The sequence below is a fragment of the Suricata suricatta genome, chromosome 17, assembly GCF_006229205.1.
Source record: "Suricata suricatta isolate VVHF042 chromosome 17, meerkat_22Aug2017_6uvM2_HiC, whole genome shotgun sequence".
Classification (NCBI taxonomy): Eukaryota; Metazoa; Chordata; class Mammalia; order Carnivora; family Herpestidae; genus Suricata; species Suricata suricatta.
The window spans coordinates 12,108,537-12,135,966 of NC_043716.1; the positions used below are offsets into that span (position 1 = coordinate 12,108,537).

General features: G+C 48.6%; 1 protein-coding gene across 4 annotated transcripts in view; it reads left to right on the forward strand.

Annotated features, from left to right (window-relative positions):
* The window catches only part of ITGAE (integrin subunit alpha E), a 62,979-nt gene that overhangs the window by 14,012 nt on the left and 21,537 nt on the right, over positions 1–27,430 (forward strand). For 3 of the 4 annotated variants that reach the window (XM_029929247.1, XM_029929244.1, XM_029929246.1), the window contains exons 2-19: positions 113–233; positions 10,198–10,289; positions 12,154–12,221; positions 12,582–12,699; positions 12,919–13,065; positions 13,468–13,583; positions 14,236–14,387; positions 15,568–15,721; positions 16,274–16,424; positions 16,885–16,952; positions 17,721–17,856; positions 18,431–18,573; positions 18,923–19,063; positions 19,710–19,934; positions 20,944–21,074; positions 22,938–23,068; positions 24,281–24,447; positions 25,607–25,735. In XM_029929247.1, coding sequence (XP_029785107.1) covers positions 113–233; positions 10,198–10,289; positions 12,154–12,221; positions 12,582–12,699; positions 12,919–13,065; positions 13,468–13,583; positions 14,236–14,387; positions 15,568–15,721; positions 16,274–16,424; positions 16,885–16,952; positions 17,721–17,856; positions 18,431–18,573; positions 18,923–19,063; positions 19,710–19,934; positions 20,944–21,074; positions 22,938–23,068; positions 24,281–24,447; positions 25,607–25,735 — 2,390 coding nt within the window. The remainder of the gene's footprint in view (positions 1–112; positions 234–10,197; positions 10,290–12,153; positions 12,222–12,581; positions 12,700–12,918; positions 13,066–13,467; positions 13,584–14,235; positions 14,388–15,567; positions 15,722–16,273; positions 16,425–16,884; positions 16,953–17,720; positions 17,857–18,430; positions 18,574–18,922; positions 19,064–19,709; positions 19,935–20,943; positions 21,075–22,937; positions 23,069–24,280; positions 24,448–25,606; positions 25,736–27,430) is intronic. The other variant, XM_029929245.1, reaches the window with a different exon arrangement.

A 27,430-nucleotide genomic window follows, 5' to 3' on the forward strand; every position in this document is an offset into this window, starting at 1 on the left:
TCATCTATAAAAAGAGGATGCTGATCCCACAAGATGCGACAGAATGATGGGAGTCAAAGGCCCAGCCATGGCTTCAACGGGCACCTTTTAAATGTCCCTCTGTTCTCCACAGGCCTTGTTCCTCTGGTGGCCTTCAATGTGGATGTGGCCCGGACCTGGGTGACTTCTGAGAGAGGCACACCCTATGTGCTCAGCTCCCTTCTGCACCAAGACTCCAGTACCAACCAAACCTGGTGAGCAGGGCCCGGCGGATGGGAGGCATAATTGAGGGGGCCTCTGGGGAACTTGGAAAAGCACCAAAAGAGGCCTTGGCACCCCCTCCCACAGTCTGGGGACAACCTCCCTTCACTTACAGAAGGGTGTGCAGGAGAGAGGCTGTGAGCACCGGGCCAATCCTGGCCCTTTTCACCACTGGGGGAGGTGGCGGAATGACCTCAAAACTAGTTTAAAATAAAGTTTATTAAGGCTCTTTTATCTCTTATGGAAGTAACACATGCTCAATATATAAACTTTGGACAGTGGCAAAAATATCAAAGAAAAAATGGAAAACGTGAGGCAGTAGGGAATGTGGTTAAGAGGCAGGCTGTGAATCTCGTAGCCATGGGTCAGTGACAGCTTTTCTCTATTTGTAGGAAGATGCTCAGCCCGTAGCCTCAGTTTCTTATCTCTACAATGGGGGTAGAGATTTCTCAACCTCACAGGGTTGTTGCAAAGACTGTTTGAATTAATGCACATAAAGGATGTAGCACAGTCTCTGGCTGAAATCAAGCTCACTAAACATTGCTCTATGCTTTTTAAAATCTCATCTCTACCCACCCATTAGATAAACCACCAATTTTAAACGTGACAACAGTCTACTGGTGAGGATGTGGGGACTTGTGGGACTATAAACTGATAGAACCAACTCAGAATAGTTTTACCATATCTGGTAATGTTGAAGTTGCCTTTGACCCAGCCGTCCCCGACACCAACCTTAGAGATATGAAAAGGAGCGTGTAAAAGTACGTATTGTAGCATTTCTTGAAATAGGGAAAGCCTGGAAACAGTCCTCTTTAGGAAAATGGAAGAAATAAGCTATGAATGCAGTGCAATATTAGAAGTAGGTCAAATGAATGAAATGAGCACAGTGGTTATTAACTTGAATCAATCCTGAAATATAAGGTAAAAAAGGCAGGTTGTAGAATTATATATACCGTGGTCGTTTCCTCAGCAAATATTTGTATGGAGCACCTACTGTGTGCCAAGCCCTAAAGAGGCCCCGAAGGCTCACAGCAGGGAGCAAGGTAGACAAAAATTCTTTGGCTCAAGGGAGATAGACAATAAGCAAGCAAGCAAAATATGTATTATATCAGCTGCTGCTAGTGGTGATATGCTAATGTAGAAGCACGTCTTTAGTTTTTTCCCTGATTGTCACCAAAATGACTTTTAGAGCTGTTTTGTTTTGAGGCCAGGATCCAGTCAAGGTTCCTGTGTCACGTACTGTTGTGTCCCTTTATTCTCTTTTAATCTAGAGCTGATGTTACTTTCCTTTCTGTTCATCATGGTCGTATGGCTTTCTCTGTGCTTGCTCTGTGACCCAGCCCTGCTCGTGCCCTGCCCCAGGCCAGTCCCTTTCCCCTCCCTGCTGCTTTGTTTCCAGTCATTGGTCAAGGGGGTTCCTTCTTACCCAGCACACGTGAGCCCTGAGCCCAGCATCCAGATGGGCGTAAGGGCAGAGCCAGGTGATAAGCTCAAGGTTTCTGGCTGAGCAGAGCTCCCCATCTTCCTGACTCGCGCAGAGCAGAAGCTCTGTTTGGTGGAGGGTGGGTGGGCAGTAGCAGCTCCTGAGGAAGCCTTACAGCCCTGGGACTTGGGCCACGACCCTGCCAGCCAGGCAGGCTTGGACCCCTTACTGGACTGTGGTTTCCTCATTGTGCAGTGAAGAGGCTGGTGACCATGTAAATGGTGAGGGCAGGGCCAGTTCGTTCGTTCATTCAGCAAGTGCTTATGGAGTATCTCCTCAGTGCCAGGCAGTGTGAGGAGCAGATAGTGAAGCAGGTGCAGTCCCTGCCCCATGGAACTCTCTGGCTCATGAAGGAGACAGACAGGACAGGCGGTGACAAGAGGAATGATGGCCACTCTGGTGGGGATGTCCAGGACACTTGGGACACATAGAGGCAGGTGTACCCTTCAGCCACAGGGTGTGCATCAACACTGGGACTCCGGGGAGGAGTAGGAATTAGTGTCAGAAGGCAGGAGAGGGGATATCACAGCCGGAGCAGTGTGGTCAGAAGCCCGGAAACTAGCTTGAGCGACGTCCAGGAACAGAAAACGTCCGGTGGTTGAAGCTGAGTGTAATGAGTAGGACTTCGGGAGAAGTGGGTAGTGCCTGGCTACTGGGCATCAAGGGTCTGAGGAGCCAGAAAGGTTTGAAGCAGGGAGGGGAGGGGAGAAGGTTGTTGTTAGCAAGTCTTTGGCTGCAAGAAGATGAATTGGTATTTGTTGTTGTTTGTTTTGGTGAAATTTTATGGACATTTGCCACACAGAAAAATGCACCCATCATAAGCCTGTAGCCCAGTGAATGCTGGCAAAGTGAACCACCTATGTAAGTGGCACCCAGGTGAAGGAGCAGAGAACTAGCAGCCTCGCCCAAGTCCCCTCTAGCCTGGTGCTCCCTTCCGGCACTTCCCCTGCCGAGAGCTAACCAGTGCCCTGACCTCCATCTCCCTGGATTAGTTTGGCCTGTCCTCGAACTTATAAATGAGGCATCCCGTATGTGGTCTTGTGTGTCAGGCTCCTCTCCCTCAATAGACGGTCTGTGAATGTTGAACGTGGTATTACCTGAGACGGTGATACTTATTCTCATTGCTAGAGTTTTCCATTGTGTGAACAGTGCTGATGATGGGTGTTTGGGCAATTATCCTTGGACAGATTTTGCTGTTGTGCACTTTCTTTCGAGGGGCAGGAGTACTTCCTTTTACTGGGCATGATACACATTGGGCCAACATCCATGTTTCTGACCTTGCAGTGCGCGAGCGTTCTGGCTGCTCCATATGCCCGTGAAGGCCAGGTGTCAGTCCCAGTTACCTGTGGCCATCTTTGCCCAGTCCCCTCCCGCCAGTATGTCAGCAGGGCCTTGCCTCTCAGAAGCCATGCTCAGAGGACATACATGGTGGACGAGAGGGGCTTTGAACTCCTGGAACAGAAGGCTCTGAGAAAACCCCCGGGGTGCAAGGGGAGCCCAGCTGGGCTCACGAAAACCTCCCTGCACATCTGCTGAAGAGAGGGCTCATGGGAGGATGTGGTGGGAGGCATTTCTTGGTTTCTGCCACAAATGGTGAAGCCCAAGACATGGGCCTGCCATGCAGGGCAGGAAATGTGCCGCTGGCTGCCCCAAGGCCACAGAAAGCAGAGCAGCTGGTCCCCTGTGAGTGGGCGGTGTGTCCCTCTCACTCCCTTGTCCTGTTTCTCCCTAAAATATAGCAGCCGGGGCTCATTGCATTGTGGGTTTGGTTTCCAAAGGGTGAGATGAGTGGAGCATAAAGAAGGCCTTCCACACCTGAAAGTAATATAACACTGTATGTTAATTATACTTCAATAAATATGCAAATGAAGCCACAAAGAGTAAATTAAAAAGAAATTATGATAAAACTTGGAAAAGAAAAAAAGAAAGCCATTCCCTGTGAGCTATGGGAATAGACTCCAAGAAGAGACAGGTTAGAGGTGGGTGAAGGCAAGAAATGGACTGCTTGTAGCCCAGGGTATAATAGGGTCCCTGAGACTGTGAGCTGACGATAAGTTTGATTATTCTTTAGTCAGTCATTCAGTCAATAAACCTGGAGATCAGGAGACTACCCACCATGGTGGGGGGAGCGGGGGTAAAATTGGAGACAACAGACGCAGCTCATGCTGGGCCCCAGGCCACAACCCTGCATGACTGATAGGAATGGCAACCTTGCACAGCCTGGTCAGCTGTACAGGGTAGTCTCTCGGGGACTCACAGTCTAGGTGAGTATAGGAGTGGGTTCCAGTAGTCAAGGCTAGCTGGAGGGCTTGGAGAGGGTCAAGCTGCTCCTTTTGGGAAGACTTCCTGAGGAGCTGGTGTTTAGAATGATTTTGGCAGGAAAAAGAGATGGGAATGCGTTACAGGCAATGGAAATGGCTTGGGTAAAGGCAGGAAGGAGGAAGGAGAGCCGGGGCTATCCCAGGCCTGGACTCACCCCACCAAAACACGATCTGGGGTGGAGATTAGTTCTGAGCCCATCTTTGTTGGAGACAGGGAACTAGGTGTGAGACAAAGGGCTCTGGCTCAAGCTAGGGAGGGGTCTGGGGCAGAGGCAGGGTTGCTAAGCAGGTGACCTATTTTGGGAGCTCAGCCGCAAAGCCCACAGAGCTCCGCTATACTTGCTCTCTGATCTTCAGCCCTGCTCCACGTTAGCCCCCTTATCTGCTGCTGTCATTCAGTCTCCATTTAACCATATTTACCAAGCCCTAGCTCTGTGCCAGGCATTCTTCCATGCCCTGGAGATAACATGGTGAACAGTATCATGGTGAACCATATCATGGTGACATGATCCTTGAGGAACTTACAGTCTGGTGGGAAAGACCCAAGCACACAAGCAACAAAAGAGCATATTATCACACATAAGTTCTGAGAAAGAAAGAAAACAGTGATATCAAACAGTAGCTGTGTTGTGAGGTGGGGCTGGCTGCAGAAAGCATTTATGAGGAGGTGACAGTTAAGCAAGGCCACGGAATGAAAATGAGCCAGCCTTGGGGAGTGAATGGTAGGGCTTCCAGGCAAAGGGCACAGCAGGGCAGAGGCCTTGAGGTAGGAAAGAACCGGGCCTGTCAAGGAACAGAAGCCAGCCAGAGTGGAGTTGGATCTTGGAGAGCAACGGAGAGGGGAGGGGAGGGGCCAGACGGTGCAAGGCCCCGTGGGCTGTATCAAGGAGTATGGACTCTTTCTAAGCACATGGGAGGCTGTTGAAACAGGAGAGCGACAGGGTGTATACTACAAGGGTAAGTTTCAAAACCAAATAACACCAGTTCGGAGGCTATCACCATAGACCGGGGAAGATGGTGGTGGCCAGGATGATGATGGGGAAATGGAGAGAAGAGATGCTCTGTAGATCTAGTTTGGAGGAAGGATCCACAGGGTTTACTGATGGACTTGATGCAGGGATGAGTGAAAAGACGAAGCAAAGATGCCTTCAGGATTCAGCCTTTAGAATGTAGTAGTTGGTTTTACCATCTATTGCCTTGGGGAAGATGGAAAAGCATAGGCTTGGGAGGACAAGACCCCAAGCTCGGTTTGGACATTCTAAAGTTTGAGATGCTTGTTAGACAGTGGGTAGGTGGTTATTGTATTTGTTTCCTGTTGCTGCTATAACCACCACATAATTTGTGGCTTAAAACAACACAAATGTACTGTCTCACAGTTCTGGAGGTCAGAAATCGAAAATGGATCTTAATGGGCTAAAATTAAGGTGTTAACCGTTCTGCGTTTCTTCTGGCAGCTCAAGGGGAGAAACTGTTTCCTCACCTTCTTCAGTTTCTGGAGGCTACCTGCATTCTTCGGCTTGTGGCCTCTTCCTCCATCTTGAAAACCAGCAGTGTAACATCTTCAGATCTTTCTCTGACTCCGATCCTCTTGTCTCGCCTTATAAGGACCCTTGTGATAACATGGGGTCTACCTAGATAATTCAGGATTATTTCCTTCATTTCAAGATTCTTAAATTAATCAAATCTACACAATCCCTTTAACCATAAAAAGCGTATTCACAGGTTCTGGGGATTAGGACACGGACATCTGTGGTGGGGGCATTATTGTATTTCCTACAGCTATGCTGGACTGACTTCTGGTGGAGGGATTCTAGGGCCACCGAAACCCAGCATTTATAGGTGTATTGAAGCCATGGGATTGGCGGGGATCACTAGGGAGAATGTACTGGCAAGGAAAACCAGGACCAAGCCCCAAGGTTCCAGCAATATTTAGAAGTTAGACAGTGAAGAAGCCAACAAAAGAGTCAGAGAAGGAAGATTGAGAGAGGTAGGGGGAAATCAAGAAAAAAAAAGGTTGAGAAAGATGAGGACAGAAAGGTGTCCTTTGGATTTGGCAACGTGGAGACCACTGTTGACCTTGACAAGAGCCATATCAGAGGGTGAAATCAGCTTGGGATGGGTTAAACTGGAGTTGGGGGTGCATCCACAAGTATAGACTTTATTATTAGTATTAATTTATGGAGGTAAGTAAATGATCTATTTTATAATTACAACAGAGTGATGGGAAGCAAGGAAGGGGAGATGGTACCTCCCTCTTGTCACCCAAACCACCATAGCCACATCATGATCTTCTTGAAAGTACAGACTAATCCCCTTGATCAAGTCCTCCATGGCTTCCTACTGCCCTCAGCAAGGTCTTGGACCTGGTTCGGTGTTACCAAGCCCAGCCTGAGGGCCCCTTCCTCAGTACCCCCTACTCAAAACCCCTGTTTTGAGGCAGACCAGTTCTCCCTGGGCAGCATGGATAGTGAGAATGCTTAGGCTACTGCTGAACTCTGCTGTCTCTCTGGGCTTGGGGTAAGGGGTGAAGTTTGCCATTGGGACTATTTTTGGTGGCTGCTTTAATGAGGCCGAGGTGCTTACCCCTCAGACCTCCATTTCTTTCTTTTCTTTCTTCTTTTTTTTTTTTTAATTCAAGCTAGTTAGTCTTGGGTTCAGGAGTAGAACCCGGTGATTCATTTCTCACATATGACACCCAGTGCTCATCCCAAAAAATGCCCTCCTTAATGCCCATCACCCATTTAACCCATCTCCCCACCTACCTCCTTTCCAGCGGCCCTTAGTTCTCTGTATTTAAGAGTCTCTTATAGTGGGGCCACCTGGGTGGCTCAGCTGGTTAAGTGTCTGACTTTGGCTCAAGTCATGATCTCACGGTTCATGGGTTTGAGCTCCGTGTTGGGTTCACTGGTGACAGCTTGGAGCCTGGAGTCTGCTTCAAATTCTGGGTCTCCCTCTCTCTCTCTGCCCCTCCCTCACTTGCACTCTGCCTCTCTCTGTCTCTCAACAATAAATAAATGTTAAAGAAAAATTTTTAAATAAAAAACAAAGAAGAGTCTCTTATGGTGGAGTGCATGGATGGCTCAGTTGGTTAAACATCCCGCTTTGGCTCAAATCATGATCTCATAGTTCATGGGTTCAAGCCCCCACATAGAGCTCTGTGCTGACAGCACAGAGCCTGGAGCCTGTTCTGGGTCTCCCTGTCTCTCTGCCCCTCCCCCACTCATACGTGCATGTGTGCTCTCTCTTTCTCAAAAATAAACATTAAAAAAACTTTTAAAAAAGAGGGTCTTATGGTCTGCTTCCCTCTGTTTTTTAATCTTGCTTTTCTTTCCCTTCCCCTATGTCCATCTGTTTTCTCAAATTCCACTTAATGAGTGAAAGTTATATGGTATTTGTCTTTCTCTGACTGACTTATTTGGCTTAGAATAATACCCTTTAGTTTCATTCACATTGTTGCAAATGGCAAGATTTCATTCTTTTTGATCACTGAGCAATATTCCATTGTATATATGTACCACATCTTCTCACTCCATTCATCAGTGGACATTTTGGTTCTTTCCATAATTTGGCTGTTGTTGATAGTGCTGTTATAAACATTGGGGTGCCTCTTCAAATCAGCATTTTTGTATCCTTTGGATAAATGCCTATTGGTGCAATTGCTGAGTCATAGGGTAGCTCAATTTTTAACTTTTTGAGGAACCTCTGTACTGTTTTCCACAGTGACTGCACAAGTTTGCATTCCCTCCAACAGAACAAAAGTGTTTCCCTTTCTCAGCATCCTTGCCAACATCTATTGTTTCTGGACTTGTTCATTTTAGCCATTCTTATAGACAGGAAGTGGTATCTCATTGTGGTTTTGATTTTATTTCCCTGATGATGAGTGATGTTGATTTTTTTCATGTGTCTGTGAGCTATGTGGGTGTCTTCTTTGGAAAAGTGTCTATTCATGTCTTTTGCCTATTTCTTCACTGGATTATTTGTTTTTTTGGGTTCTGAGTTTGGTAAGCTCCTTATAGGTTTTGGATACTAACTCTTTATTTGATATACCATTTGTAAATGTCTTCTCCAATTCTGTTGGTCGACTTTTACTTTGGTGATTGTTCCCTTTGCTGTGAAGAAGTTTTTGGGTTTTTTTTGATGATGTCCCTATCGCTCATTTTTGCTCTTACTTCCCTTGCCTCCAGAGACATGTCAAGTAGGACGTAGCTGCAGCTGAGGTCAGAGAGGTTTGTGCCTGTCGTCTCCTATAGGATTTTGATGGTTTCCTCTCTCACATTTAGATCTTTCATTCATTTTGATTTATTTTTGCGCATGGTGTAAGAAAATGATCCAGGTTCATTCTTTTGCATGTCACTATCCAGTTTTTCCAGCACTATTTGCTGAAGAGACTGTCTTTTTTTTTTTTTTTCCATTGGACACTCTTTCCTGCTCTGTCGAAGATTAGTTGGTCATATGTTTGTGGGTCAATCTCTGGGTCCTCTATTCCGTTCCATTGATCTATGTGTCTGCTTTTGTGCCAGTCTTGATGATTATGGCTTTGTAACATAGCCCAAAGTCCAGAATTGTGATGCTTCCAGCTTTGGTTTTCTCTTTCAACATTATGTGGCTATTCTGGGTCTTTCCTTGTTTCATACAAATTTTAGGATTCTTTGTTCTAGTTCTGTGAAGAATGTTTGTGTTATTTTGATAGGGATTGCATTGAACGTGTGGATTGCTTTGGGTAGTATTGGCATTTTAACAATATTTGTTCTTCCAATCCATGAACACAGAATGTTTTTCGATTTCTTTATGTCTTCTTAACTTTCTTTTATAAGCATTCTATAGTTTTCAGTGTATAGGTCTTTTACCTCTTTGGTTAGGTTTATTCCTAAGTATCTTATGGGTTTTGGTGCAATTTTAAATGGGGTTGATTCCTGGATATCTCTTTCTGCTGCTTCATTATTGGTGTAAAGAAATGCAACTAATTTATGTACATTGTTTTTATATCCTGCAACTTTGCTGAATTTGTTTATCAGCTCTAGCAGTTTTTTGGTGGAGTCTTTCAGATTTCCCATGTAGAGTATCATGTCATCTGTGAAGAGTAAGAATTTGATTTCTTCCTTGCCAATTTGGATGCCTTTTACTTCTTTTTTGTTGTCTGATTGGTGAAGCTAGAACTTCCAATACTACAGTGAACAACAGTGGTGAGAGCGGACATCCCTGTTGTGTTCCTGACCTTACGGGGAAAGTTCTCAGTTTTCCCCCATTGAGGATATGAGCTGTGGGCCTTTTATATATGGCTTTTATGATATTAAGTTATGTTCCTTCTATCCTCACTTTTTTGGAGGGTTTTTAGGAAGAAAAGATGCTGTATTTTGTCATATGCTTTTTCTGCATCTATTGAAAGAATCATATGGTTCTTATCCTTTCTTTTATTAATGTGGTATATGACATTAACTGATTTGTGAATATTGAATCATCCCTGCAGCCCAGGAATAAATGCAACTTGATCATGGTGAATCATTCTTTTGATGTACTATTGAATTGGCTTTGCTAGTACCCTGCCAAGAACTTTTTTGCATCCAGTTTCATCAGGGATGTTGGCCTGTAATTCTCCTTTGTAGTGGGGTCTTTGTCTGGCTTTGGAATCAAAGTAATGCTGGCTTCATAGAATGAGTTTGGAATCAAACCGCATTTCTGACTGACCCATTGCATAGGAGTGCCAGGATGCTCTTCTCAGGAAGAGAAGAGGCCAGGTGGGTCAGTTCCCCTGGCAGCCACTAAGAAGCCAGCACTGCCCCTGACAGAATCAGCTGTCCTGTGGATGGCTTCCTAGTATCTACCCACCTGCTCCCCAAAGAGCAGAGAGTCTTTATTTACCATCACTGCCACTCCCATTTCTGTCAGGATGGGTCAGCAGGCAGAGAGCAGATGCATTTAACCATTTCCCCCCTGGAGGTGTGTAAAGGTAAATGCTGAGGAAATGCTTTTCACATAATGCAAAGTCTGCCATTCTGGGCTGGGACCCAAGTCTGGATCTCCTCCATTAGTTTTCCAGATAGGGAGACTGTGAGCCTGGAGTGGGGCCTGGTACGGGAAGACTATGCCTCGGCAGGCAGAAAGGAGAAGGGAATCATTGGCCAGCTCACCTTTGCTGTCTACCTTCCCACTCAGGCTCCTGGTCACCAGTCCTCAAACCAACAGGCTAACAGGCCCCCTGCACCGTTGTTCCCTCATCCAGGATGAGATTCTTTGCAAACCAGTAGGTAAGTCAACCTCCACTCCAGGGAATGTTCCCTGGGCCTCCTTTTGAGGAATCTGGCTGAAACCATTTGAACCCAGACCCACCTCGTCCAGTCCTTCCACCCTAGATTCCACCCCCACCCACAGTAGGCCTTCTATCCCAATGCCAGTCCCATTCCAAACCAACCCAAATCCCCAGCTGACCTTTCCAGACCTGGTCCTAACAAAAATGATACCTAAAATGTATTGAGTGCTCACTATGTGCCTGGCACTCTGCTAAGTGCTTTGTTCACTTTTAATGCTCATAATCACTCCATTTTATGGAAGAGGAAGCTACAGTTCAGAGCAGTCCTTTGAATGCCAATATGATTAAGGTCATGCATCTAGTGTTGGTGGCACCACAGTTGGCAAACCTGAGTCTATCTGATTCCAAAACCCAACATGTCCCAACTCATCACACCTCAATGGAATTTAACTTTACCCCTTCCAACCTGTGGACATCCTAGCATCTAGCATGGAGGCTGGCATATATTAGGCACTCAATAAATGCTGTTTGAATGAATGAATGAACAAACGAATGGACCTAATTCGCTCATTAACCTACTCTACCCATCCTACCCAGTTCAACTCAAGGCCCACATTTGCTGATGACCCTTCAGCTGTGTATGGTAGGGTCCTTGTCTCTGTGAGAGGCATGGTGTTAAACAGCCTCAGTCTCTGCTTCAGAAGGGGATGCAGTCTGGCAGCATAACTGGGTGGCTCAAAAATGAATCTCCTGAGGCCCACAATGGGGAGGGAGAGGACCGAGCTATACTTTCACCCCGGGGGTCTTAGGGCAGTAAGATTCCCCAGAAATAGAGTTTTGAGAGCGGAAAGTTTATCGGTCCATGTAGCTGGTCCCTTAGCATCTTTCACACCTCCCTGGTGCTGCACACACCCACCAGCTAGTGCTTCTCTAGCCTCCTGCCCTTCCAAACTGGGAGACCCTATAAATCAAGTATCAGGTCTCAGTTATGACTAGATCCCTATCACATCTGGCATGGGGGCTAGGCACAGAGCAGACATCACAGGGCATTTGTTGAATGAATCAGTGAATAAGCCCAAGGAACAGGCACTTTGCCTTGAGCAGTGCGGGGGACCAGCCCACGCACCCGTGTCGAAAGGTCCCGAGTAGGGGGTTGGTGTCGGCGCAACATCTCTAGAAAAGAAGACAAACAAGACAGACAAGACAAGACAGACCAGACAGACAACGTGGATGGTGGAAAAGCCACGTTTTACTTAGATGGCCAGGGTCTTATATACCATGGGTGATTACATCATTTCTTTAATGGTTACATAGTTCAGGTCTTTGAAGTGAAGACATGCTCCGGAAAGGGTCATGTTTAACAGGACAGTAGTAAATAACAGTAACAATCAAGTCATTACAAGAGAGGGATTCCCTAATAATAGTCTGGCTCCAAGCGGAAGATGAGCCTGAAGAATTCTATGAGGAGATTTACATTTCTTAAGACCCTTCATCAGTTATTCAAGGGAAAGATGCTCATCCATTAACAAGCAAATCTTTGGCAGACAAAGTAAGGGAAGGCTGGAGTTACTGATTGACCCAAGTTGATTCAAAGCCTAAAAGTCTATGTCTCTTTGCAAAGCAAGGAGAAAATCATAGGATGAACAGAAGCCACACGTGCGCTCTGCGGGAGGTTTTTTGCCTACTGGGCCCCAACAGAGCAGGTCTAGACCTGTGTTTGAAGGCCCCCCAACCAGCTCTAGTGCCTGCTCTGAGTGGCCAATAGTTCTTTACAGGGCCCTGACAATTATGTGACCTCTGAGGTTGTCTGTAGGGTTGTGTCCCAGCATCCCTTTCTCCTTACCTGGCCTTAACTGTTTCAGAGCACGCCCCCATCTCAAAGAAAAGGCATCAGGGAGTGACAGTTGTCCGGAATGACCACAGTGTTTTGGTGAGTGTGCATGAGGCGGGACGATGGAGGGCTTCAGGGAAGGTGGCGTTTACCCTGTAGTTGACCGGTGTTGATAACAGTCTGACTGGCATATTCTACCTCCCTGGTACCAACACCAGGGCTAACCATGACTCTGATCTGGGTACTCCATGACCCAGCACCTTGACCTAGGTGCTTAATTTCAGCTTTGGCCTCAGTACTGACTCCTACCCCTGATGAGGGGTGAGCAAACTATTCCTGAGTCTTCTGTTTCATTGAGGCACTTGATTCTGTGATGGGAGTGATGGTGCAGATGTGATTAGGGGGCCTGTGCTGGAGATGACCAAGACTTTCCCCTCCTTCTCTCCCCCACTCTCCTAGATCTGCATTCAAGTGCAGTCCCGGAAGCACCACAGCCTCATCTCAGAACTCACAGGCACCTGCACCCTATTAGCCAACAACTTCCAACCCCAGGCCCAGATCTACTTCTCTGACCTTGGTAAGGATGGGACACAGACTGACCTTAGACATCTCTAAAGAGATCTCCTTGGGTCTCCAGGAAGAGGCGTGGCCGATGTTAGAGGGACACAGAGACCCAGAGAGGGCAAGGCAAGCCTGGGCCCCTGTGAAGGGAGTCAGGGCAGAGCTAAGTGTGGCCTGCCCGGAGGTGAACAGGAAGGCCTTCTGACTCTGAGTTCTTCCTTATGTGTTTCTAAAGAAAATCTCCTTGATCCCAACACACACGTGGATGCCAGAGACTGCTACAGGAACCAGAATGGCAGCATAGAGAAGAGAGCCCGGTGGCGCCGGGCTCTGAAGCCACAAGAGGAGGAGGAGGACGACTATGCCGACACTGAAGCAGGTGGTGAGAAGAGGCAGATCTGGGTTGCTCCCAGAGGCTGTCAGAGCTGGCCCCTAGGCCGGCGGCCTCCAGGGCTGAGGTGTGCCTACGTCTGGAAGATGGGAAGCAGTGGTTGGATTCTATAGACCTAGCCAGTCCCAGCTCTGCTCCCCTCCATATTACAGATTGGGAAACTGAGGCCTGAAGAGCAGGCGCTATGGGAGTGACTCACTCAGCAATTCAGAGCCTGAGTCGCTCTGGCTCTCTCTGCCTCTGAGACAAAGGCTTCACTCTTTACCAACTTCCTCCCTGAACGGAGCCCTCAGGGCTTGAATGGGGTGGGTGCCCTGCAGGGCAGTACAGGCTGCCCTGCCTCCTGTCTCATATTCCATGCCCAGTCCTAACCTGCTCCCTGTCTTGGCCCAGGCACCGAGATTGCCATCATCCTAGATGGCTCAGGAAGCATTGACCCCCCAGACTTCCAGAGAGCCAAAGACTTCATCTCCAACATGATGAGGAACTTCTACGATAAGTGCTTTCAGGTGGGCTTCCCTACAAGCTAGACTCACGCAGTCTATCAGTTCTCTATTGCCGTGAACAGACTACCTCAGAACAACCCCCATTTATTTGCTCACAGCCCAGTGGGCCAGCTATTTGGGCTGGATTCCGCTGGGCGTTGCTTCCGCCGGCCTTGCCTGGAGTTACTCCTGCAGATTCAGACATCCTGCTGCTCGACTGGATGGCCGAAGGTGGCCTTACTTGTCTGGGCCATGTGCCTCCAGCAGGCCAGCTCCACTTTTTCATGGCTACAGTGTTCCAAGAGGGCAAGAACCAATGCCTGCATATACTTTTCAAGTTTCTGATTATATCCCATTTCCTGATGTCCCATTGACCAAAGCTAGTCACATGGCCAACCCCATGGCCGACCCCATTGTCAATATGTGGGGCGGGGGACTACGTGGAGACATGGTTTCAGGGAAAAATCTGTGACTCACTGTGATCCATTACTATTATCCCTTCCTCCGCCTCTCCTTGCTTAGAGTCTTCCCTCTGCCTTACCATCTCCTGCCTGGAAGAAAGGAGAAATGGGTGGATGCTTCCACTATTTTCAGGAGGAACTACCTAAGGGGCAGGGGTAGCTTTGGGCATGGCGACTCTACCGACCACCTCCCCACCTTGGCTCCCCCTCTGTAGTGCAGCTTTGCCCTTGTGCAATATGGGGAAGTGATCCAGACTGAATTTGATCTTTGGGACAGCCAGGATGCGGCGGCCTCCCTCGCCAAAGTCCAGAACATCACTCAAGTGGGGAATGTCACCAAGACTGCTTCTGCCATACAGCATGTCCTGTAAGTATGAGGGGAGTGGGAATTACCTGAGCACCTACTGGGTGCCAGCTCACGGCCCTGCCCAGGGGCTCTGAGGCGTCATGCCTGGAGAGGTGGCTGAACAGAGCTGTGAAGAGGAGAGGATCAGGTTCTAGCTCCTCTTTGGCTGAAGGAAATGTGTGAGGTCTTTCAATCTAGCCTTTGCTAATAGGTGACATCCCAAGACATCCTCCGAAAATTCTTCCAAAGACTCTCGTTGTGAGCAGCAGTAGCTCACGGTACTTACAGGGATGCGCTTCGTGGCCAGGCTGCCTGGGTTCAGTCTCAGCTCTGCTTTGTGCTCACCTTGGGTGAGTTGCCTGTGCTTCAGCTGCCTCCCTTTAAAAATGAGAATAATAAAAATGCTTGTCAGGGGTGCCTTGGTGGCTCAGTCAGTTAAGTACCTGACTCCTGATTTCGGCTCAGGTCATGATTTCACAGTTTGTGAGTTCGAGCTCTGTATCAGGCTCTGTGCTGACGGGTGGAGTCTGCTTGGGATTCTCTCTCCCTCTGCATGCTCTCTTTCTCTCTCAAATAAATGAGCTTACAAAAAATAATAGTATTTGTCTTGTAGGATTTGTGAGGATTAAAGGGGTTAAAACTGTATAGTGCTTGGGACGCCTGCGTGGCTCGGTTAAGTGTCCAACTTCGACTCAGGTCATGATATCACAGTTCGTGGGTTTGAGCCCTGCATCAGGCTCTGTGCCGAATGCTTGTTCTGAGCCTGGCGCCTGTTTCAGAATCTGTGTCTCCTTCTCTCTCTGCCCCTCTCTGCTCACGCTCTGTCTCACTCTCTCAAAAATAAATACATGTAAAAACAGAAATTAAGAAATATGTACAGTGCTTATAGCAGTGTGCGGCACATAAGTACTATGTAAATATTAGCCAATGTTTATTAATATCATTGTCATTCCCACACACAAACACAGAATAGACTCTGCTGTCCAGCACCTCTCTATGGGAGGAGGTGAGGGGCTAGGTATGTCTCAGCCTCTCCTCCACCCGGCCTGGCTGTGTGCCACCCCTCTTTGGGCTTTTGTTCCCTATTTCAGAGGGCTCCTTAATCCTCTCCAATTCTAAAACAGGTCAGTGAGTAAAATCCCCCTGGAGCTCAGTATCCCTCTGGCAAAGTTCTCCTCTTTATTTACTCTCCCCTACTTAGAGACAACATCTTCACGCCAAGCCAGGGCTCCAGAAAAAAGGCATCCAAGGTCATAGTGGTACTCACCGATGGGGACATATTTGGGGATCCACTCAACCTCACGACTGTCATCAGTTCCCCAAAGATGCAAGGTGTTGAGCGCTTTGCCATTGGGGTAAGTGTTAGGAGTGGGGGTGGGGCACCTCCTGATCCTGTTCAGCCCGGGGTGGGGAGGAGCCAGGGTTCCTGATCCGGGCTTGCTCTATTCACAGACTCGCACCAACTTCCCCAGTCCCTATGCCCTGCACTTCCCCCATCCCACTCGGGTCCTCACACAGAGGGCTTGTTTCCCAAGTGTGGTCACAGCTCACTCACCCAGCAGTGATGGGGAGAGCAGTGGACACTTGGGGATCCTACAAGAAGAACATCAGGGAAGGTTCCTGGAGGAGATGATGCTAAGCTAAGTGTTGGAAGACAAACAGAAGTAGCTGGTCTAGGTGTAGGGGAGGTGGAAGGGCTCTGCAGGCAAAGGGCACAGCATGTGCAGACGTGAGAAGGAAGGGATGTGTGTGGGAGAACAGGGAGCAAGGGAAAGGAGACAGGTGGTGAAGGGCCCCGAAGGCCCGCAGAAGGGCTTAGCCCTCTCCCAGGGCCTGGAGAGCTCTCTGGGCGTGGAAACCGGCCAGCCCTCACGGTGCTGACCCACTGACCCAGGGCCTCTGTGCAGGTGGGAAACGCATTCAAGAATAGTAAGACCCGCAAGGAACTGGAGCTGATTGCCTCAGACCCCGATGACAGACATGCATTCACAGTGACCAACTATACAGCACTGGATGGACTGCTGAGCAAACTGCAGCAGAATATCATTCACATGGAAGGTGAGGGCTCCAGTGTGGTCCCCTCAGCCTCTGGCAGGAGGCCAAGGCCTGTATGTCAGCCCCACCCCTGGTCTACCTCCGTATGGCTCTCTGGGCAACTCCTATCACCTCTCTGAGCCTCAGCTCTTCATTTCTAAAAAGGTAACAATATCCCCAGGCCTTGTCACTTCCCCAGAATTACCTGGACCTCTGATGAGAAGCTTAAGAGCTTCCCATGGATCCCACTCTCAGGAGCTCACAGATGAGGAAACTGAGGCCCAGAGAGAGGGAGTGAGCTGCCCAAGCTTACTCTGCCAGTAGATACTAAAGCAGGATCAGGTCTCTACTCTTGGCCTGGTGTGTGTCCCATTGTTCCGAACATCGTTCTCTGGGTGTGAGGTCAAACCGGGCCCTTCCCTGACTTAGCTTCTTCCTTCACTTCAGCCCACAGCAGTGTCTCACTGGGCTTCTTGGCTTCTAGGCACCATTGGAGAGGCCCTCCACTACCAGCTGGCCCAGATCGGGTTCAGTGCCCAGATCCTGGACAAGGTATGTGGTGAACTCAGCACCAGGGAGGCTCGCCATAGAGGAAGGGCCTCGGTGACACTCAGGGACCCCTGGCTCACAGGGCAGGGCTTTGCCCTCCTATAATGATGCCTCTGGAGGAGCCCTTTTAGGATAAAGGAAAACTCTTGTACTTGCTTGCCCCAATCTGGACCTTTGAGGTAGACAAAGGAATGGCCATATCTATTACAGGGGTCAGTTTTGTTCTACGTGTTCAAGGATTGAGCAGTTCCCTTTTAACGTGCGCTACAAACACGGGCTTGGGCTTGGGTCACTTGCCTACCACATCGAGTACTCCTCTCCGGAGGCACTGTCCCTCACAGTGGGGAAAGATGCAGGCATACTGAGGGCATCAGCCCTGCACACAGGTGGAATGATGGCTAGCAAAGTACTCAGCACAGATGGGCCTTGGGTGCCAGGCACAGGCTGGGCAACTTGTACAGACAGACATGAGCTCTGTCTAGCTCAACCATACCTTGTTTTAGTGCCCATCACCTGTGGCCCCACTCTGATTTCTGCCCCGGAGATGGCTCATACTGGAGGGACTCTCGCCCTGAGAGGGTCACAGGTACAAGACAGGAACCAAGTATTTGCCATTTCACCTTCCTCCTGTTTCTAGCCAGGTGGTCAGGGATCACCGAACATCCCCCGCCCCCAACCCAAGGTTGGTGGCCCTGGCTGGTAGGCCCATGGCTGCTGTGGCTGGCCCTGGTCCCTCCTTCTCAGATGGCCTCCAACCCTCATCTGCTGTAGGGGCAGGTGCTGCTCGGTGCCGTCGGGGCCTTTAACTGGTCAGGGGGAGCACTGCTCTACAACTTGCACAGCCGCCGGGGTCGCTTCCTGAACCAGACCACAACAGATACCAAGATGGCACAGTACAGCTATCTAGGTGAGGCGGGGCCTGGAGACTCCCTGAGGGAGGGTGGCGCTACACAGGGACACCGAGGCTGCACAGTAGCCTTCACTGGCTTCCTAGTTAGGGTGGGCTCTGGGCAGTCACATGGACTGAGGGATGGGCCTTGGTTAGGGACCCTTGAGGCTGAGACTCAGGGCCTTCTGGATGAGGATAGGGCTTCCTTGGTACTGAAGGTCAGAGTAGCCCTGAGGAGGTGGGGCCTCGCCACTAACACGAGTGGTTGGGTGACCCATCACCCCTCTTCTTGGTCCTCATATACGGTGGGTATGATGAACGTGGGTGGTGAATGTGCGTGAAGGAGTGTGTTTTGAGTGAAACTGTATGAGTGATACATCACTTCTGTGTGATGGGGCACATGTGTGACCAGCCACAGTGGCTAAGTGGGAGTACTCGCTGATGCCAATTTTTAAAAGGATGAGAAAGACAGTTTCTCCAGATCTGCTTCCCCCTTCCCAAGCTACTTAGAAGAACTGGCTGGGAAGGTGGGAGGAGGTCTAAGGAGTGGCCCGGAAGCTCCCAATGACCACCACCACCTCCTCCCTTCCAGGTTACTCAGTGGCCCTGCTGCACAAGGCCTGTGGCATCTCCTATGTGGCAGGGGCTCCACGGTACAAGCAGCGGGGGGCTGTGTTTGAGCTCCAGAAGGAGGGCAAAGAGACCAACTTCGTGCCGGTGCTGGAGGGAGAGCAGGTACTGGAGAAGGATGCCCCCATTATTATAGATAGAGGATCTGGAAATGCCAGAGGGAATGGGACAGGCTCCGAGACACAACGAGGTGACCACCCCAGCCTGGGCAGAACTCGGGCAGAATGCAGTGCCACTGCCCCAGCTCTGCGTGTCTGCTTCTCGCCTGGCTTCCTCTGTTGTAGGGGATATGGCCGCTCACCCAGGCCTCTAGGTTTCTCTAGTGAACAGATTGATCTGGAATGACCCAAACTGGCAGTCCAGGAAGAAGAGGAGCAAGAGTCTAGCCTTGCTGAGGAGTATCAGAGGAGGCCTCCCCAGCACCCTTGTGACCTGAGTTCCTCCTGGGCTGTAGATGGGATCCTATTTTGGCTCAGAGCTGTGCCCTGTGGATGTTGACATGGATGGGACCACAGACTTGTTGCTGGTGGCTGCTCCCTTCTACCACATTCATGGAGAGGAAGGCAGGGTCTACGTGTACCATCTGACCAAGCAGGTGGGTGTGTCCATGTTCGCATGCTCACTGAGGTTATGGGTGCTCAGACTGCTGCAGAGGTGATGGGGGCTGCGAGCGCCCTGGCCCTGTCTTGCTTGGGAGGACAGTGCTGGGGAGGTGCACAGGGTGGATGGGGGATAGCAGGGGGTGGCTGTTCCATTTCTTCCCCTGCTCCACTTTTGCACTTTCCCCACCCCATCATCCCATGTTGATGATGATAACATCTCAAATAGCCACGCGCTCGACAGAGCATGGTTTGTCTATGCTCTCGCTTCTTTCTCACAGTACCTGTGTTTCTCATAGTAACTGTCACTTCCATTTTACAGATGAGGAAACTGAGGCTCAGTGATGTTGAGACTTGCTCAAGTTTACATAGCAAGTGTGTGGTAGAGCCAAGACTAGAACCCAGGCCTCCCAATTGCCAGTGCAGAGGGGGAAGGTTCTGGGTCCTGAACTGCAAGGCAGGAGGATCCTAGCCTTACCACTCACTCAATGTGTAACCTTGGGGAGGTCTGTTGCCTTTTCTGAGCCTCAGCCTCCCTGCTAGAGAACCAGAAACAAATCCAGTGGGCACGTATTCTGGGATGGCAGTGTGGTGCGCCCTGCATCCCTCTATTGAGGGCTGAGGTACCTATTTGCTTTACAGAATGGTTCCTTGTCTTTGGCACACACGCTGAGTGGGTACCCTGGATTCACTGATGCCCGATTTGGCTTTGCCATGGCAACGGTGGGGGATATCACTCAGGATAAGCTCACCGATGTGGCCATTGGGGCCCCCCTGGAGGGTTTCAGGGCAGACGATGGCACCAGCTTCGGCAGCGTGTACATCTACAGTGGACACTGGGATGGCCTTTCTACCACCCCCTCTCAGGTAACCCGCAGGGCGCTCTTCAGCCTCTCCTGTGGGATTCTGACCTCCCTTGATGTGATAGCCTGAGCCCCAAGTCAGTTCCAGTTCTAAGTGTCAGGCAGGTCCCAAGGGGTCAGGAGTGCCCAGTGAAGGACAGAAGTCACTTGGAGGTTCCAGGCCAGGACCTCACCCCAGGCCCTTCCCAGGGGTGTAAGAGGTTGTGGCAACATCTGTTTCCTGACCTGGATCTCCCTTTTTTGGCATTACTGACCATAGACCTGCCTCAGATTCTCTTTCCTCTCTTTCTGTCCCTTCTCTGGCTCCTGTCCCCCACAATCCCATCCATGCCTTAACCCTATTCTCCCGGGACTCCATTGCCAGCCTCTCATGTTACATATTTTATGGGCACTTTCACCCATCTCAGACCACAGTTGTTCTCCTAACTTCAGTCTTATATGTCCAGTTACCTCCTGAGCACCTCACTGGATGGACCCCCAGGCATCTCAGTCTCATGCTGCCTAACCCAAAGCATCCTCTCCTCCCAGACCTGCTGCTCCTCTGGGCCCCTTCTGCCTATCCCCCACACCTGTCCTGATGATTCTCTCTCCCACATCCAGCCCCTGACCTGGCTCCTGTCTCTCTCCATCCCCACCACCCCTGGCCTGGCTGCTCCTACTCCCCATCTTCCACCTGGTTTCTGAGTAGTGAGGCCCCACGGCATTCCCGGCCCCTCCTCAAGCCTCCTTGCACCCAAACCCCTTCTGTTCCCACTGCAGTGTCCCCTAGCTATGTCCTCATATGACCCTGCTCTTCCGCAGCCGTGGCTTTCATCACTTGCCATGTCAAGTCCCACCTGCCCTTCAAGGCTCCATTCAAATGCCACTCCCCCTGGAAAACCATGCCCTTTTCTTTTCAGTTCCTCACTTGAGGGCTCCCTGGGGTGGGGACCAAGGCTGATGATGCTGATTTGAATAAAATTTTAAAGGGCTCCCCTTCGCCTCCTCTGTGCCTTGTGCTTCTCTTTCCACAGCGGATCAGAGCCTCAGAGGTGGCCTCAGGACTCCACTACTTCGGCATGTCAGTGGCTGGTGGCTTAGATTTCACTGGTGACGGCCTTGCTGACATCACTGTGGGCACTCTGGGCCGGGCAGCGGTGCTCCGGTAAGGGTTCGCCCTGTCCTCTGGGGTCCCAAGTCCCAGCCTCACCTAGTTGCCCTGACTTCAGTGACCCCATGAAGACACCAGGCACTGATGGGAGGGAGGAAATGTGGTTGTTGAGGGCGCCTGCTCTCCAATCCGCCCCTCTGGGTTTGCACCTCAGCTCTCAATTAGCCATGGGCCCTTGGGCAGGTTCTTGTATTCTGAGTCCCAGTTTTCTCATCTGTAAACGGGAATAACAATAGCACCGATCTCGCAGTTATGACGTTTGAGAGAATCTTTGCAAGTATTTGGTACAGTACTCAGTGAGGACTGTTATTTTGATAATGATATGATTTTCAGAGCTTCTGGGTTCCATTCCTAGGGAATTATCAAATCCCATGGCTATAAATAATCTGGCAGAGCACCTACCTGTCCTATGTGTTCCACTAAGCTCCAACTTGGCTGTCTATTTAATGCCCCTCCTGGCTGTTGCTGTCTGGCATCTCAACGTTAACATGTCTAAAAATGGACTTCATATTCTCACTCACTCCTCATTCTCCCCAAGCTGCCCTTCCCCAGGCTTGCCAGCCCAGTAAATGGCACCATTTGTTCAGGACAAATGCTCAGGAGTCATCCTTGATTCCTCTCTTTTCTTTCTCCTGCCACCCCATCCACAGGATTTTGTCGACTCTGCCTCCACAACGCCTCCCAGTATAAGACGCTGGCATCTCTCACCTGCACCAATGCCATGGCGTCCTTCCCTGCTTCCACTTCCTGTTCTCCATTCTCCACACAGCTGCCAGAAGAATCCCTTTATTCTGCTGCTTAAAACCCCTGATTGGCTCCATTAGAGAGTAAAATCCACAATCTTTACCATGGCTCACCCTCTTCTCCATGGCCTGTGTCTGCTCAGCCCTCCACCCCCATTTCCTGTTATACCCTCTGTCTTGCTAATTATGCTCTAGTTGTGCTGACCTTTGTGTTCCTCAAATAATCCAAGTTCATTGCTACCACATGCCCTTTGCACTAGCTATGCCTTCTGCCTGGAATTAGGTTCCCCTTGTCTTCACATAGCTAGCTCTTGTTAGCAGGTCTCAAATGTCTCATCAGTGAGGCCATCCCTGATCACCCAACCTAGGTAGTCCCCAATCTCTGTTACTCTATCCTATTTTTATTTTCTTAAATTTTTAAATTAAAAAAATGTTGTTTACATTTTATTTATTTTTGAGAGACAGAGAGAGACAGAGCATAAACAGGGGAGGGGCAGAGAGAGAAAGAGACACAGGCTCTGAGCTAGCGGTCAGCACAGAGCCTGATGCAAGGCTCGAACCCACGAACCTGAGCAGAAGTCAGACACTCAACCGACTGAGCCACCCAGGAGCCTCCATTTTCTTAAATTTTTAAATGTTTATTTTTGAGAGGGAGGGAGGGAGAGAGGGAGGGAGAGAGGGAGGGAGAGAGAGAGAGAGAGAGAGAGAGAGAGAGAGAGAGAGAGAGAAACACACAGAGAGGGAGACAGAATCCAAAGCTGGGTCCAGGATCCGAGCTGTCAGTGAGAGCCCGACGCGGGGCTCGAACTCAAAAACCGTGAGATCATGACCTGAGCCGAAGTCAGACACTTAACTGACTGAGCCACCCAGGTGTCCCCTATTTTATTTTTGTCATAGCATTACCTGTACATAGGATTTTTCTGTTTCTTCTTACTTACTGGTTGTCTATTTTCTCACTAAGGGACTTATCTCTTTTCCTGCTATTACATCCTGAAGATGCAGAACAACACTTGGTATATTGAAGATGTTCCATAAATAGTCATGAATAATTGAATGAGCCAAGAACTGAAGTCTTGTGGTCATGCCTCATGGTTCTCTTTGCTGTCTTGTTTAGCTCAAGACCTGTGGTTTACCTGAATGTGTCCATAACCTTCACCCCCATGGCACTGCCCATTGGCTTCAACAGCAGTGTGAATGCTTCTTTGTGTTTTGAAATCAGCTCTCTGACTACAGCTGCTGAGTCAGGTAATAGACAGCCTGGCTGACCACCCTCCCTTGTCTCCCACCCAGTGTTGTGGTCATTCCCTATTGGCTTCAGTAGGGGACAGGGAAAGACGACTGAGGGTGTGTGTGTGCAGGGAGTGTTATGAAGTCTTGGTGCTTGAAATCCCTCCATGAGAGCTTAGTTCCTTTGACATTAGGTTCTGCCTCATGGGAACTGCCTCAGAAAAGGGTGGTCTGCTGTTAAATCCATACTGTGGAGGGATTTATCTGACCCTTGTTGGGCAGAGGGGCTTTGGATCCCTTCCTCAAGGTTGAAGGATTGAGTTTCTGAAAGAAGACTCAGAAAAAAAGCAGCCATGTCTCCATCTCCCTCTCCTGTGCCCATGTGTGTGCATGCATGTAGGAGCTCCTGAGAAGTGCCTTTCCTCTTCCTCTGACTTACACCTTCCCTCCTCACTGTGTCTCCTTAGGCAGGTGGGATAACTTGCTGGAAGCCTGGCCCCTTTTTCCATCCCCATACCTGGGGTTGGGCGCCTTTCTAGAAGGCAGAGGATGGGCATGGGTTTCATAGCCCAGGTACTCTTTGCCAACCCAAGAGTTCCCCTCCAGAATAATCCCTCAACAGTCCCAAAAGTTTAACCTTTCCAGAACATCACCTGAGATATCTCTTTGCCTCTTGCAGGTCAGAAAGCACTCTCCAGGGAGGAGTGGCTTTCCTACAGAAGGAGGGTATTATCAATCTGGGGGTAGAGAGTGATGGTCCCATCAGTTCCAGCTGTATAGGATGAAAGAGTCGGGCCACAGTGCTTGAATAGCAGCCTCTGAGTGGCTGTGTGACACTGGGCAAGTGTCTTCATTCTCCGGGCCCTGGTTTCTATTCTGTACAGTAAGGGAATTGGCCCAGGTCATCTATAAGGTGCTTCTAGCTCTGCTACCCTCAGGTTTTACTCTATGGTTTCTCTCTCCAGTCTCTGAATTATTCTTCCTCATCATTTTCTCTTTCAATCATAGCCCTGGGGATGTGCTGCCTGGGTTTGGGGCTTGGGCACGGAGGGACTGGGGCCATGAAGACCATGAGAAAAATACTTTTGAAATGAAGGAAGTCGGGAGCCCAACACAAGGGACCTGGTGGGGACACCACTCAGGAAGCGCTGAGGAACTGCAGGCTCGGGGCCCTCTGTCTAGGGCTTCCCTATCCCAGCCTTATCAGGAAAGTCTGGTCTTCATTCCCAGGCCTCAAAGACACAGTTCTGAACTTCACATTGGATGTGGATGTGGTGAAGCAGAGGAAAAGGCTGCAATGTTCAGACAAGAGAATTTGTCAGAGCCACCTTAGGGAGTGGGACAGCAGTGTGTCCCATCTTTGTGAGCCCTTCCTGCTCATTCCCACAGAGGGAAAGGTAAGTGGAGGAGTTTAGAATCGAGAGTCAAGAGGGATCTGTGTTTTGTTGAGAAAAAGATTTGAGGTGCTTACAATTAAGGATATATACCCGAAACAAACCAGCCAATTAAAATGATCCTAATAGATCAAGAGCCATATAATGGCATGGGAGGTAGACTGAGGTGGAGTTAACTGTACTAGAACTCTGAGTAAAGAAATCTACTGAAATGGAACACTAACTCTATCTCTGAGCTTCCTAGAAACTGGACATGGAGGGAAATGTGCTAATGGCCGACATTTTTCTTGGTAACAAATCAGGAATCACAGGGGTTCCCCCTGCCTCACATCATCTCACCTCACCTGGTAGTAGCAGGGGGGCTAAGTGCCCTTATATGAATAAACATCAGAAAAGTTGAATGAGAAAGTAGAAATGAAGACAAAAGGTATCATTTACAAAGGTTTACTTCTGACAGGGATGACTAGAGACATAAAAGACATGCATTTGTCAGGATTCAGAGCCTTAGAAGTACCTAGAAGGATCTTTTTTATTCCAATAAACTCCCAAGTTATACTTCTGACTACACATCTGTTCCCATATCTGTTCAGAGTGTTAATTGGGTTAAGAAAGAGTTTGTAGCAAGTCTATGCCTTCCTTAAATAAAAGCTACATTTTCTACCCAGGAATCATGCTCACCTACTCTCTGGTGCTCAAAGCTCCTACTGTGGCTGAAAAGCTCACGTAAGGCCAATGGCACCCTGAGCAATCTCCTCATCCTCAGGTTTTACCTTTCTAACAGGTTGCTTTGAGAAATATCTTTATAAACATAGATGTGACCACGATTCTTCCCTTCTGTGGCTTCCATTTGCCCTCCAAAAAAATTCAAGTTTGTTTTTAACTCTTGATGGCCAAAATCGATTTGTGTTTGGGATGGGAATCATGAGTTTTCAGGCCTGAGGCTGTAGCAGATCAAGTGAGATTTCTCCAAAGTTCTAGGCGGCTTAGTTGAAGGAAGTTTCCCTTCAGCTCGACTTATGTGGAAGAAGCTGATGACTTCTGACTCACCACTTTCATTGTTTATTTCTTATTATGACTACATCGAAATTACAAATGTTCTCCTTGTCATTCCCCTACCCCCCACATGCCACTCCAATCCTGTATTACTCGGTGACTCTGGTAGCTCTGTGAGGAGGACTGCTTCTCCAACATCAGCGTCAAGGTCAGCTACCAACTCCAGACCTCAGAGAGCCGGAGGGACCATCCCCGCCCCGTTTTGGACCTCTACACTGAGCCCTCCATCATCTTCCAGGTGACCAGCTAGGAGAGACTCTCCTGGGAGCCATCCCCCAAAAAGCACCTGTTCCTCTAATTTCAAAGAATGTTAAAGTTAGGAGTGCTCTCAGTATTTGGGCCCCTTGCTGTTTAAATGGGGGAAGCTGAGTTCCTGAGATGGTGTTAATTTGCCCAAGGCTTTACTGGTGGGTAACACAAGTCTCCAAACCATATGCAAAGTTAGTTCCTTTATGTTCACAGAAAACTTGCTGTGATGCATAGCAATTCGCTGTCCAACTAGGCAAGGGTCTCTGATGATACTGTGATGCGGGTCCTGTGTGGGGCCTGGACTGAGCCAACCCTCTCTGTTCTATAGATAGGCTGCTCTTTAGTACATCTGCCTACATGGGCACTGACCTCAGCCTTCAGACTGAATGTCTGGCCTACCCAGAAACTTGGTGAATGTCAGTTACAAGAAACTTCTCACATAACTAAGGGAAATCAGAGGGCAAAGTAAATAGTCATTTTTTAAAAAGTTTATTTATTTATTTTGAGAGAGAGAGAAAAAGTACAGGCGGTAGAGGGGCAGAAGAAAGGGAGAGAGAGAATCCCAAGCAGGGTCTGGGCTAACTGCGTGGGCCTTACCCTGGGGCTCGATCTCACAAACAATGAGATCATGACCTGAGCTGAAACCAAGAGTTGGATGCTACCCAGGCACCCCTCAAATTTCTTGATTTTTTAAAAAATGTTTTTATTTATTTTTGAGAGACAGAGAGAGACAGCGTGAGCAGGGGAGGGTCAGAGAAAGAGGGAGACACAGAATCTGAAGCAGGCTCCAGGCTCTGAGCTAGCTGTCAGCACAGAGCCCGACGTGGAGCTCGAACCCATGAACCGCGAAATCATGACCTGAGCCGAAGCCAACATTTAACTGACTGAGCCACCCAGGTGCCCCTCACATTTCTTGGTTTTTGATATATAGGGTGATTTGGTTCTCCATGCCCTGGCCCCCATGGTATTGTCAGTCTTCATTTAGAAGGTCTTCTGGCATATAGAAAAATCAGCAAGATCAAAGTGACAACAAGAGCATTTAAAATAATTACAGTTAGCTGGAATGAATGGAACTCAAAAAGAAAAATCTGCCAAAAGCAGTTCATATTGACATAGAAAATCCTCAGGTACCATAAATATATTTCCAGGTATTCATAGGACACTCGTGACTGTATAATATTTTTACAACAATGTTCTATATGAATTAAATTATATAAATCTTTGGCTTAAGTTTTGGCCAATATCCAATGAATCAGTCACAAATAGTGAATAGAAATAAGGGAGTAATATAATCAGGGTGACTATTTCCATTGCTCTTCTGCCCAGGAAGGAGAATCAGTCTCCCTGTGAGCAAAGATTGTCATCTTAATTCTTTTAGGCAAGAAATTTAATTTTAAATATATAATAGTATATTTATTTTGTAGAGAATTTAAAAAATTTTGGTATCGACAGCATAGGTGATTCAGAAAAGATTAGGAGAACTAATGTAATAAAACTTCATGAATAAATAGGTTATCATTAATTGTATACATCTGTTTTTAGAACCCTTTTATTTTGAAATATTTGGCTTGTTAAAAAAATGACAGAATAGTCCAAAGTATTCCCATGCATCCTTTATCCAGATTCCCCAAAAGTTTACTCTTTAATATTTTATCATATTTGTTTTATCATTCTCTCCCTTCCT